At 39.5% G+C, this 13,333-nt stretch overlaps 2 protein-coding genes across 4 annotated transcripts; one reads left to right on the top strand and one right to left on the bottom strand.

Moving 5' to 3' along the window:
* Nucleotides 1-455: 455 nt before the first annotated feature.
* On the top strand, nt 456-2,250 carry LOC103956344 (soluble inorganic pyrophosphatase 1-like). Its single transcript, XM_009368307.3, has 8 exons — nt 456-576; nt 826-854; nt 970-1,035; nt 1,142-1,249; nt 1,383-1,448; nt 1,532-1,652; nt 1,735-1,816; nt 1,940-2,250. The coding sequence occupies exons 1-8, from the start codon at nt 456-458 to the stop codon at nt 1,980-1,982; spliced, it is 636 nt and encodes a 211-aa protein (XP_009366582.2). The 3' UTR covers nt 1,983-2,250.
* Nucleotides 2,251-3,090: 840 nt separating this feature from the next.
* Nucleotides 3,091-12,710, bottom strand: LOC103956343 (endoribonuclease Dicer homolog 1). 3 transcript variants are annotated; one of them, XM_048565012.1, is made up of 20 exons: nt 11,072-12,709; nt 10,840-10,953; nt 10,003-10,213; nt 9,499-9,893; nt 9,187-9,418; nt 8,912-9,084; nt 8,667-8,789; nt 8,407-8,567; nt 7,962-8,195; nt 7,726-7,876; nt 7,462-7,644; nt 7,182-7,343; nt 7,008-7,103; nt 6,271-6,902; nt 5,710-5,810; nt 5,429-5,628; nt 4,443-5,351; nt 4,117-4,281; nt 3,633-4,000; nt 3,091-3,451 (listed from the first exon to the last, which is right to left on the bottom strand). In XM_048565012.1, exons 1-20 carry the CDS (start codon nt 12,188-12,190, stop codon nt 3,274-3,276), a joined length of 5,907 nt encoding a protein of 1,968 aa, XP_048420969.1. In that variant the 5' UTR covers nt 12,191-12,709; the 3' UTR covers nt 3,091-3,273. The 3 variants fall into 3 exon arrangements, with proteins under 3 accessions (XP_048420969.1, XP_048420970.1, XP_048420971.1); XM_048565013.1 differs by having other exon boundaries at nt 3,311-3,451; nt 3,587-4,000; XM_048565014.1 differs by lacking the exon at nt 3,091-3,451 and having other exon boundaries at nt 3,796-4,000; nt 4,101-4,281; nt 11,072-12,710.
* Nucleotides 12,711-13,333: the final 623 nt, after the last annotated feature.

Here is a 13,333-nt window from a genome sequence, read left to right as displayed (position 1 = left end):
GAGCCTCAACCAGTCCCTTTGTGCACTTCTAAGTGCGTATATCATATTTTTGCTTCAACTCATGATTCTGTAATTTGTTTTATCGTAAATAAACCATGATTATTACCAAAATCCTTGTTTTGTTTTGCTTTAGATCTTTGTTTAGGCTTCCTAATCTTGTAATTAACGATCTTGTCTTTTATGGGGTAGTTCTTGTTCATCACTTTTTTTTTTTTACAGAAAAAACGTGTCTTTGATAAAGGGTAAATCACCATATTAATCACCCATTATAATCCTGTTATATTTACCTCAATATTTGGATTCGTAATTTGGTCCTCCCAGGCAATGATGTATTCAAGTCTGTTCATTGTTTACTCATCAATATCCTATTTGTTGTTTGAATGTTCTTTTTTTACTGCTAGCTGCATGTGATGTTTTACCACACCCTTTTACTTTTTACCTGCGTATGGTTAGAGATGTCTGAAGGAAAGGAAGAAGAAACTAAAACCCAAAAAGCTCCCAAATTGAATGAGAGGATTCTTTCATCTCTGTCAAGGAGATCAGTTGCTGCACATCCTTGGCATGATCTTGAAATTGGTACCTACAGTTTGACCCTAAAATAGATCTCTAACTTTTGATTTTACCTTTCTTTTTGGTAGCAATTTTGACGCGCCTTTTTAGTCATGCACTCCAAATTGAATAATTTGCTGTTTTTTTACGCACTCACGGAAGTGCAGGAGGCTAGAGAATGAGCGTTAAAACTCACTAGCTCTTTTCATTTATTCTTTCGTTTCGGTTGTTTTTTCCTGGAAGAAACTGATCATGATGCAAAATCTTTGTCTGCAGGACCTAGTGCACCCAATGTTTTCAACGTTGTATGTATCTGCTCCGTATCAAATAACCTGAGCCAAAGCAAGCGACTAGAGGAAATCATAAATGCTGTTAATAAAATGTTGCTAATTAATTGAATTGTTTGTTGGATTGGTTCAGGTTATTGAGATAACAAAGGGAAGCAAAGTCAAATATGAACTTGACAAGAAGACAGGACTGATTAAGGTGTGAAATTAAAATTCACAGCTCTGAATTACCTTGAGAATTACTTTCCGCATATTTCAAGTATCTAAGTTCAGATGGTCCTTAAATGTTTTACATAAATTCTCAGGTTGATCGGATTTTATATTCGTCGGTAGTGTACCCTCACAATTACGGTTTCATCCCTCGCACCCTGTGCGAAGACAATGATCCACTGGATGTTCTAGTTCTCATGCAGGTGATTTATCAGATTTTTTTAAGTCATCATTTCAAAGAAATTTCGTTAACAAAATTCCATTAGAACGTAGCAAAATAATGAGTATAAGTAATGAAGTATTGATGAGTATTTATATAAATCGATGAATAAACAGGAACCTGTACTTCCGGGTTGCTTTCTGCGAGCCCGAGCCATTGGAGTAATGCCCATGATTGATCAGGTTGAGACTCTACTACTTCTTTCTATAACTGTTCAGTTTAGTGCATGAACTTTCACAATTACTGATTCATGTTTTCAATCCAGGGAGAGAAAGATGATAAGATCATCGCAGTCTGCGCCGATGATCCAGAGTACAGACATTTCACTGAGCTCAATGACCTACCCCCTCATCGCCTTTCAGAGATTCGTTGCTTCTTTGAAGACTGTATCCTTCAGTTCACAATCATACTTTAAAACTTAATGCATCACCTTAGATGTTGCACCATTTTTCTTAACATACTGTATAGACAAGAAGAATGAGAACAAAGAGGTTGCAGTAAACGCCTTTTTGCCCGTTAGCACTGCTCTTGAAGCTATCCAGTACTCAATGTAAGTTTTATCTTTAGGAACCACAAGCATCCGAGACATGGCAGTCGAAGCTCTAATGTTTCTTGTTGCTTAAGAAAGAGATTATAAATTGATGCAGTGTCTAACTTGTATGTTTTGGTGCAGGGATCTTTACGCTGAGTACATACTCCACACCTTAAGGCGGTAAACACACAAGCTACAACATTCCACTAATTACAAATAAGTCATTTTGTCAACGGCAGAAGGAAGATTCCATGCAGAACTTCCCCAGTTTTACCTTTTCTGTTCTGGATAATGATTGGTGATTGTTTGGTTGATTAAGTTGAACGAAATCATTAGAGAATGTTGTTTTCCATTTCACCTTCAATGCGGTATCATCATCGAGTTTGGGGCTTATAGCTTCAGTGGTAGAGCATCTCACCCCCTGTATTCACGACAAGAGTTTGACTCTTTCCCTCGGCATCCTTGGACTTTAAAGTGGAAAAAATTATCATCTTCAAATATTCTCGGATTTATAACTTGTGTCCACAATTATCACAAATTTACTTTGTTAATTTGCTTATTTTATTTATCCAGTTGGCATGAAGAATGTGTTCCAATCCTTTAAAACAATGATTTATTTTCAATTTGGACATGAGAATTCAAAAGATTGGATTTAGAAAATCCACCTCTGCTAGCAACATCATCGACATTGAAACCTAGTAAACAAGGGGCCAAGCAAATTTTGACAATGAGTAAATACATACAACAGTAGGAAGAAGTTGTTACCTTCCTTCCCCTTATGCAATTAGGTTTGATGAAAGGAACTGCATCGTCTTTTAGACCTGCAATTAAGTTTGATGAAAGGAACTACGTCTCATCTTCTAGACCACTTTTTAACGATCACATTTGCAAAAAATCATTCAAATTGGAAACATTTCGCTCATCCAACTAGTACCATATAAATAGACGTATCTAGTGCTTGGTTGAACAACGAATTATCACTTTGTAGATCAAACGTCTAAATTGTTTTCGATTTGGTTGACTTTTTTTTTATAAGTCCGAAGAATAACGGACTACTGAGAATAGGAAAACAAACGGAGAAAGTACAAGGAGCATGATAGCTAACACCAAATCTTCTCTTCCATCGTATTGCTTGTGTGAGAAGCTGAAGTTTCAAACTTTTGGTTCACAAGACTAGAACTTGTGACTTAATCCGATAAAGCAGAGATTGAATGCCACTAAACCAAATGATCATGTGCATATATTCGTGATTTCGAATAGGTAAAACCACATTATATATTGGACCCCAATCATAACCAGCTAAATGAAGCTTTGTTAAAATAATTTCCTGCTTGCATTTTCTACTTTTATTCAATTCGATCAGCAGTACATTTTGAACACTTCAGGTAAATTACAGCTTGTTCTTGGTAAACAGCAATGCTGAGGCATTCACAACCAGAAAAATAGAGTTGCAAACACCGGCACCCGTCATGCCATCACGAGTATAACTTATTTAAAAGCTCCAAGAGAAGAACTGCTGCCGAGTCCCTGGCCTTCTTAACACTGGGCATAGGCTCCCCAACACATTCGTCTGTCCATCCCCCGTCTGAGGTATTCACACGTACGGCAAATGTGAACTTCTTTGCATGTGCAGGGCCACCCTCATTTACACACCTAAAAATACAAACATATCAAACGTTTTGAAACAATAGAAAACCAGCTAAATTTAAAATGGAATAAGAGCTCAAAATCTTAAGCTTGAATCCCTACAAAACTACAAGTTCCAAATTTATCTTTAATTCCCCGTACTTCTTTAGTGATAGTAAGTGTTGATGATGTGTTCAGAACTTCTTACCGGTAGGATGGCATGGGCCAATTTTTACGCAAGCATATGTCATTCAAGGTTTGTCGGGTAAATGTTTGACTACCATTCTTCTTCTTCCCATTCTCTTCCTTCTCTTTTGCTTCAGCTGTTTCCTTATCTTTCAATGCAGCAAGTGCATTCCTAGCAGCCAGTTTCTGTGCCATCTTCTTTTGCGGATTCTGAGCAATTGCCATCTGGATGCCGTCAATGAAGACTTCGACTGTAGCCACATTTCCACTTCGAGTGGCTTTGTATTCCAAGCCTTCAGCCTGTTGCTGGCATCTTTCTTGCAGCTCACGCACAGGATGCATTGGCAGTGTCTCTGGAGTAACCATTGGTTGCAACAGAGGTTGAAAGACCTATGGCCACAGAGATGGAAAGACCAGAAATTCATGGATTAGTTTCCCAAACTCATCACCAAAGAACATCGAAAAGTAAAAATGCAGATAAGCTACGTGCCTTGAGTGAGATCTACCTTCCAAACAGCTGTGGTATTACGTCCACTGTCAAGAAAAATGGCACCCGCTATAGATTCAAAAATGTCACCAAGAACCTTTGGAGCTTTGCAATCTCCTAAACCAAAGGAGTTGAACCCTGGCTTTGATAATTCATTTCCGACTTCTTTCACAAAGCCATTAATCTGTAAACAGAATCCAAAAACACTAAATTAGGATTTAGGCTCTGCTGGCAGCTAACCTGCCTAATCAGTTAAAAAAAAAAAGATAATTACGGCAGACCATCAGCTCCCCATTCAAGTATGAGAATCCAAAAGTTTCAAGGGTAAGAGAGGGAGTTGAGTACCTGTTTTTCAAGGGCACTCGACCCATGCCGAAGGTGCACATGGAGATTATGTTTCACAGCAACATGTGCGAAGTTTTCATTGTTAACAGCAGCAGCTCGCAGGTCAGTCAACCGGCCTGGAGGTAGAATTGTGTAGGTGAAGAACAAGTGCCTTGTAATGAGATGATCTAAGATGGCATCACCAACAAACTCCAGCCGCTGATAGCAGCATACTCCAGCAGATGGTCGAGAAGCATGACTCATGGCTTCTATCAAAAAGCCCCTATCATTAAATTTAAAATTCAAAGCACCTTCTAAGGCATCAAAGTTGACACTCCTAAGTACGCTCTCTGGAACGCTAGATGGCTTGGGTATGCACTCGAGCCCATCGGGATCAAGCTCTATCTCAATTCCAATCCATTTCATGAGATGGTTAGCAGCATTTTTCCCACCTTCAACATAATAAACCCCGATAAGTGCTTCGACAACATCTGCAAGGGTCTTGCTAGAGAGGACTCTATAAGAACTCGAATCACCTTCAAGCTCCCCATCCTCCAGCTCATCATCCTCATATACATCACCAGTGCGATCCATTCTCCCTACAGGATTATCCTCGTCAAACAAGGATGATTCTCCATCATTCGTATACTCATCAAAGACAGGTAACACCCCAGGAGCAGCCCACTGAGATGGAGAAAAGCGATCTGATTGAATATATGACTGAAGTCCTTTTTTCAATGCATACTGGTACAAAACCATGTTGCTAACCATTTGTTGCCTCATCCTAGTAAGCTGACCCTCGTGTTTCTGAGGGTATTTAAGAAATAGAAATCTACTAACAACCCATTTCAGGTAAGCATCACCCAGAAGCTCTGCTCTTTCGTAACAAAATGTCTCCTGGCACGAAGCGGCTGTCAGGGCTTCCAAGATCTGTAGACAGGCAGGTAACACACGTTAACCAAGTAATTAATAGCGAGTTAAAATAAGCACTTGAGATGATAAAATACCTTTGAAGCAGGGACAGGATGGTTTATCATATCTTTAAGTTCGACTGCAAGCAGCATGCTTTCAACCCTTCTCATTATTGATGGTAGTCTCTGGGCACCACGGACAAGTGATCCAGGCAATGGATGTACTAAACACAGCTCGGGAGGGAGGAAAACATAGTACGTTTTGTCAAGAATTTCTTCCGATTCACCATCTTGTTCTGCATAAAACGTCCATTAACTCGAAAAAGAAAAAAAAAGGTGAAATGTAAATTAATTTAAGGGTAATAAGCGAAGCATACCTTCCGCATGTTCAAATCGTGGGGAGAGGAGATTCTTGCAATATGAGACACCGCGCCCTCTTATTAGAGGTTGTTGCTTATAGACCAATTCAACTCCATACCTATTTAAAGAAAGATCAAAAAGCCAAATGCGCCCTTTATTGTGCAAGAAGAAAGAAGAAAGCTTCTCCATCTGTAAGGATTTGCAACTATTGGCACTGGAAAATTTATTGGAACATTCCATTGATGAATCCAACAAATTTCCATCCGACAATAATTAGCTACTTCCTTCCAGATTAAAATTGGGTGGTGTTTGGTTCGTGAAACATGAAAACAATTTTCATTACCCCAGCAAGTGAAAAAGAATATGTTTTCATTCACTTTCTAACATTTCTAAAAACAAAATGCTACTCAGGAACCAAGCACCACCTAGCCTTCCTCTTCTTCAAGCACGTAATCTCGGGCACATCAGCCATCCATTAGGAATCGACTCGTTTCTAGGTTACCATAATAAATCTAAAAAGGCATATTAAAATAACTAAAACAATATCAGACAATCTGGAATGGAAAAGTGTATCATACTTTTGCTTGTAATAATCAGCATATGAGCTGTACTCCACAGGGCCAAGGTAGCCTTCTTTCCAGGGGAAAGAGTTTTTTGCCGTCATATCATAGCATATTGAATCCACATAAAACCTCTTCCCTGAGTGAGCAGCTGTCACAATCTTCCCGACCAAGCCTTCGACACTGACACATGTAGTATCTGCCATAAATAACTTGTCTTTGGGCAAATCCACCGGCTTTCTAATTTCTAGGGCATTCCGATCAGGAATCAATCCAGAAGCTTTAACAACATCAAACTGTGCCACAGCTCCTCTGATACCATAGGTTGGATGGGATTTTTGTCCAAAGGCCATGCCATGACGCAATTTCACGAAACCATACTCCCTTCTGTCTCCACCTAGCGTACGCTCATTTGTGCCAAGGCAAACATCAGGTCGAGCTCTTTGAAGGGGATTGTCCCAAGCCTCTGCACCATTTATGTTTTCAACCAGATCCCAATCTATTTCTTTCATAGGATCCACCAACTTATCACTAACCACAGGGACAAATAAATAAGCCTTTGCATGGTCCCAAGGGGTGGTGGAAGGTTCGACATCCACGTCCAGTACAATACTCATTAATCTTACATGAAAACTTTTAAGGGACACCAACTGTACACAAGAAATTGAAAATTTGATTAAAAGTCTGTAGCTAAAATCTAAACAGTTAATCGTTTCAAAATTAATCACATTCAAGTAGGGTAGTAAACTATTAACCTGACTTTCAGTAATATACATTGAACCCCTGAAAACAAGGGATGCATCTATAGTCATGGTTCGAGCGATAAATAGATCCACCGACATCGATAACACCTATTAACAGAAAACGAGTTAGCAAAGAACGGGGAATTAAAAACAGATACCATCACACCTAAAACGGCAATAAGGTACCTCTGCATCCAGTTCATTTCCTACTAGAACTGCAAAATCCGAAACTTGAGTCAAGAAAGGATCTTTTGAAGAGCCAGAGTTTACATATTTCACGCCATACATGTAAACATGAATTAATTCCAAGTCACAACCCAAATCTCTTCCGGATAAGATCCATTCTCCCTGAAATGCCAGAGAGTAAACTATGAATTCTGTTACAAATCTACGTAAGAAGCACGAACCTTCAACCAAATATCAGCAAAGATAAATCTAAAGCATATGACATGCAGGATGAACTTACCTTGAGGATATTAGCTACACCCTTGGGATAGAACTCTCTGTGCCTAGCAGTTCCAGGAAGTGGATCTCCGCCATCATTCTGGTCAACCTGCTCTTTTTCTTCCCCAACTCCCTTGTCTGGCAAAAGCATGTCGGTAAATGCTCCCATCTCATGGAGTTTCTTGCAAGCAGCCAAGCAAACAGCCTGCATGATAAGGAAAAGATAAGCCAAATCCTTGGATAATGTGAAGCAAAGGTATCATGATCGTAAAAAACAAAAGTATGCCTGCTGTGCAAGGTGCATTGAACTGGACAGAGGACCCTCAAGTGCCTCAAATGGTGCGTTACATGGGAGTTGAAGTTTGCATGAATATTCAGTGTGACCTCCTTGCTTCTCATGCCTCACCATAACAAACTCAGGACGAAGAATTGAGTACCTGAACAACAGATTTAAGGAAAAATCAGTAATATGGACCTATTATAGTTGTTGTGGCAAAAAAATTACTCTGATGAAAGAAGAACCTGTCGCTGGGAAGCTGAGAGCAGTAGAAATGGGTGAGTCCAACAGCAGAATTTAAGCTCACAACAGCACCAGTTGACTCCACCTGGTACACTGTCTCTGGCGTTGTATCCGCTGAAATTAACCTAGCACTATCCTTCAGATGACTCAGGTCAGTTCTCTCTATTGCTTCCTTCCGTAAAGTCTCCTCGCTCTTCCTGGCATTCCTTAAGAATGCTTCATGTGCCAGATTTCCTCTACAGGGCACCCAAAAGAAGAAGAGAGAATTTGATGTCAGTTATCATACGAAAAATATAATGACCAGATTAAATTACAAAGTGACAAATTGTTCACACAGAAAAGAGAAAACACTTGAGTTTAAGTAATATTAGCCATTGTTATGTGAAAAACTATAGTGGTGACCATTACTGATATTAATGGTAATATGGAACCCAGGCAACTAAGTACCTCTCCACCATCAAGATGTAATCAGACCCGGGTTTTCTAGCACGACCCCTGGACTGTATGTAAGCCAAAACAGTTTTTGCAAGGTCAAACCGAATGACAACATTGCACTGCCGAATATCAAGTCCTTCCTCGGCAACACTAGTTGCAACTAACAATGTCACCTACAAAGAAGTAAAAGAAAGTTTCAGACCGGAGAAGATTGAATCATGAAGACCGTCCTCTATTCAACTTTAGTACAAAAGCATGGTGTTTATACATACACGGCCATCCTTGAATTTGGCAATAGTGTCCTGCATTTGGCAGCTTCTCAATTCCTGACTATTGTTGTGGCCAATAAGGCTAGCACACTCTATAAAACCTAAAGAAGGAAGTTCCTTTAAGACCTGCATGTTTGGAAGAACATTATTGGGTGAGGAACTCAGAAACAAGAAATAATCAAAAAAGGCAAATAATATCTATGCATTATTTTTTTTCGAAAAGAACAATATCTATTAACAAATACAACCTTGGGAAGGACTAAAGCAGACACAACTCGCTCCACAAAGATGATTGCGCGAAAATCTTCTGTATGCTGATACTTGAGAAGTACCTTTACCAGTGACTGCACTTTTGGAGTCACCTTCCCATCAGCTACAGCAGCTCCTATTATCACATCTACATGCTCCCCACCAGAGGCAACTACACATCACAAAGAGATAACTTTAGAAAAAATGTCGATCAAATGGACTCATTAACTCAGGGAATGAATGCATGCTCGAAAAAGTAAACCACCCAACTAACCATGAGTATCAAGTAGCTCTCCTTCCTCCATCTCATCAGGATCATTTCCATCACAAGAAACACCATTCTCTGAATCTGCTACTTTCTTTTCCTTGTCCAAAACAGCTCCCTCTGATAGTTGACATTGTAAGAGATTTACAACTTTGCTCAGGTAGGATTCCTGAAACCTGACATCAAGCTGGTAGCTCACCCTCTCGTCATTCTGTAAAGCTGTCAAGAAAGATTGTGCAACCTAGGAAAGAAACCGAATGAGCAATAGTTTCATACAATGATTATATAACTGACTTAGGCGGAAAAATTATTAATTTGTACCTTGTAAGCACACCACTGACCCAGTTCACCGAGCGCATAATTAATAGCCCTCAACTTTTGAGTTAAGTTAACAGCCCCATCACTTTCTGTTCTTTCGGAAACACCATACACTTGGCGCAGCTCTTCCTTAGCCCCAGCATCTCTGGCTCCCATAAACTGCCATTTACTTTTCCTAGAGCTGAACTTTGCAGCTTCTTCAACTTCCGCTTCCATTTTTTTTAGCTGCTCATGAAGGGACCATAAGCTAGCTCCTTTATCATACTGCACCACTGTTTCGGAGGGCATTGGAACATGCTTTTCAAGCTCCTTGCGGTCCTTTATGGTACAAACTATGGAATCTAGTTTACTTTCAAGATTACGAATCTTTATTGCACAATCTATTTGGCTGGAAACACCTGAATGGGACATAGTTATAAGAAGCATCAATATACAGTGATTTAAAACATTGCAATGAATAAAGAAGAGTTGAATTTTTGATGTCGTAACTCGACAAAACAAAAGTACCTTTTAAATTAACAGGAGAAGCAGTCATTCCAAATACAGACGGCCTTTTCTCCTTTGGGGTTGTATGATAGAACTCAGACATCACTAAAGAATATGGATGTTTCTTCACAGCGTGATGACACTCATCCAGAATCAAGAGATTGATTGCTTCCATTTTTATGATGCTGTGCCTCAGAATGTTCAACAGAATTTGAGCTGTCATTAACAGAACCTGCAGGGGAAAATGTCAAATTGTAATCAAGGAACCAAGGACCGAGCAGGAACCATCTTAAGCTACAGAATCAATGATGGGAGTGGAGCTAGCGACATTCTATTCTTGAGACAGTAATGTATTGCCATTGGATGCAAAAAGTTTTAGCTAAAAACCCATAGGATTCTTCAAGGGAACAGAGCATTCAGTTTTAGAAATTAATGCTACACTTCAGGGATTGTTATTCTTCTGGATAAATTCTTGCTCTTCTCCCTTTTCGGTTTAGATTTCATTTCCTTGTATTTTCAAAATTAAGTTTGTTATTGTACACTGCCAGTGTACTTTTTGCACTCTTTCTCACTTTTCCCCCTATAATACTATCACTCAATTGCTAATGTGCACTAGACACATTAGAGGGGCAACTATGCGGACGGAAATTAGATGACGAAAGCCAACACTACGAACAGCGTACAACAAATAAATATACATTAAAAATTCATAAGCGAAACAGACCAAAGTAATAGTGAGTGAAATGACACCACAATGTTTTACAGAAAAATATCATTTGAAAGTAAAAGTGCTCAGAACATAAGACGAGTAACAAAATATACAGGATATGTTCTAATAACTAAAATGGTAAGACCTACCTGTTTTGTGTCGATTTCATGCTGCCATCTTCGGGCGTCCCAGAAATCTTGGCCCATCTCACCACAATAATGGCCCACTTGGAAACCAGTTCGCTCACGAATAACTTCTGCTTGCTGAATACGAATAAGACAAACGTATCATAAACTCAAAAGGTGCAAATTGCAATGGATGGACGCCACATAAAGTACTTCTAAGCAAAAAAACAAGCACTTAAACTTGTGCATACATTACCTGATAAACAAGGGGAACTTTAGGAACGAGAAATACAGAGAGCATCTTTTTGTTCTGCTTTTGCTGCATATGGCAAACACTTTGCATGAGAAGAACAGCAATGAGTGTCTTTCCGGCCCCAGTTTCAAGAAAAGCTATTGTATTTCTCTTCTTTGCCTGTTCGAGCACATCCAATTGATACTTTCTGACTTGTTCCTCGGGAGTTTTTTCTTTAACCTCTTCGGGTTTCTTGTCAGCCTTCCCATTGCGTTCCTTGTTTTTGACATCGGCTATCCTAACCTCTTTGTTATGATCAGGTTCGTAAGTTCCTAATCGGAAAACAAGCTCATTGGTTCCCAACTTATCCCTCTCCCAATAACCCTTTGCCTCCCCATCTCTACCAACCTCCCTCCTATTATAACTACCATAATTCTCTCTCCTCCTAATCCGATCTCTATCTCTATCTCTACCCCTCCAATCAATATCCTCAGAATCACGAGGCCTCTTCCTACTAAAACTTTTGTCCCTCATGTTATATTGCCCTCTACCGGAACTATACCTCTCATTCCTACCATTATCCAAAGCAACCCTCTTAAAGAACCTCTCCTCACCATCCATATCTCTCTTCCTCACAACCCCATTGCCCTTCCTCTTCTCATACCTGTGATAACCACTCCGATCATCCTTACTCTCTCCATTATCACCCTCCAAATTCCTCCCTCCACTCCAAACATTGTGTCCAACCGTGTCATCAACATTCCCCCACTGCACAACCACAGGTGGCTCAATCTTAGCACAACCCTCAACAGCAGCATTGCCAATAACACCATTGGCATTCACATCCAAGTTCGGATCAGTCGCACCAGGGAGGCCAGCTCCACTCTTGAAACTGTCGAGAAAGTGATCAATCCCCCCGAAAAAATCGCCCACCAACCCATCCTCCTCCTGGCTGCAGCCATTGCCATTGGCCGCCGCCACCACAGGAGGAGGACCACAAACTGGAGGTTCACAGAACTCCACGAAATCACCAATTACATCACACGGTATGTCCCCACAAGCATCCAACCAGTACGAGGGCCGAACAGCCCCCTCACTGGGAGCACCATTCCCAGTGTCCCCTGAAACCCTAGCCTCCTCCATTGCTAAACTCCAGTATATATTTCAGACTATATCTTTATAAATAATATGTATAACAATCTATATAACTAAAATAATTGTATAAAAATCTAAAATTCAGCTGAATCCAACCAAACAACAACAATAATTAAATCGAAAACGAAAGGCGAAGAGTGTTAGAGAGAGAGAGAGAGAGAGTAAGAGAGGAGTGGATAGACCGTACGGATACGCAGAATGAATGAATGATTGAAGAACAATGGTGGTCTTTCAAGAAGATACCCTAATTAAAGACCATAACTTTTCTTCCTTTTTTTTTTTTTCTTATTTTTTGCAGATTTTATTTCTTTTTTCGGAGAATCCCACGGTCTATCTACGCCTATTCTGCTCTCTATCTCTCTTCTTCTTCTTCTGTGACCGGATCCACACTGCTTCCTCCGTGCTCTCTCACTCTTGATTCCCTTGCTCTCTGCTTTCAGATTTTTAGAGAGAGAAACAGGGCAGTGAGAGGAGAGAGGAGAGAGGGAGAAGGGCAAAAACTCTGATACTTTTCCCGTATCATACTTTTGACATTCCCTTTCTAGATTCTACCATTTTCCCCTCTTTTATCCATGTTGATAAATTCCCTCTTTTGCCCCTCTTGAGATTTTTCGATACATCCAAACTACATGTTAGTATTCTGTCTTGTAATACAAACGGATGATATATTACACTTTCAGGCTGTGTTGAGTGCGAGAAAAGAAGTTTCGAGATGGAAAATCACTTCATTTCCTATGTTTGATAAATTAAGTTTAAAAAAAAGAAATATTAATAAATATGTAATTACCGTCGGAAAATAAGGTAAGTATACCAAATCTATGATAGATGGGAAAAATATCTCAGTGTGTCGAAAATACGATCTGATACACTAAGTATTATAATATAAACGGTTAATAAAAAAACTTCAAGTATTCAACTATTTATATTGTGACACTTGATGTGCCGAGTCGTATTCACGGCACATTGAAAACTCTTTCAATGGATGGAAGGTTTACATGTCTCCCTATATTCCATCATTTCTTGCAGACCTTGACATTAATTACAAAATTTTAGGAGAATATTTTCTACATATCAAACGCACCCTTAAAATATTACTTTATTTATTTTGAAAAACGACATGATCTACATTAG

This window comes from the organism of the source record quoted next, unplaced genomic scaffold (assembly GCF_019419815.1).
Source record: "Pyrus x bretschneideri cultivar Hongxiangsu unplaced genomic scaffold, Pyrus_bretschneideri_v1 Contig4, whole genome shotgun sequence".
Classification (NCBI taxonomy): Eukaryota; Viridiplantae; Streptophyta; class Magnoliopsida; order Rosales; family Rosaceae; genus Pyrus; species Pyrus x bretschneideri.
This window is presented reverse-complemented; position numbering and strand designations above follow the sequence as displayed.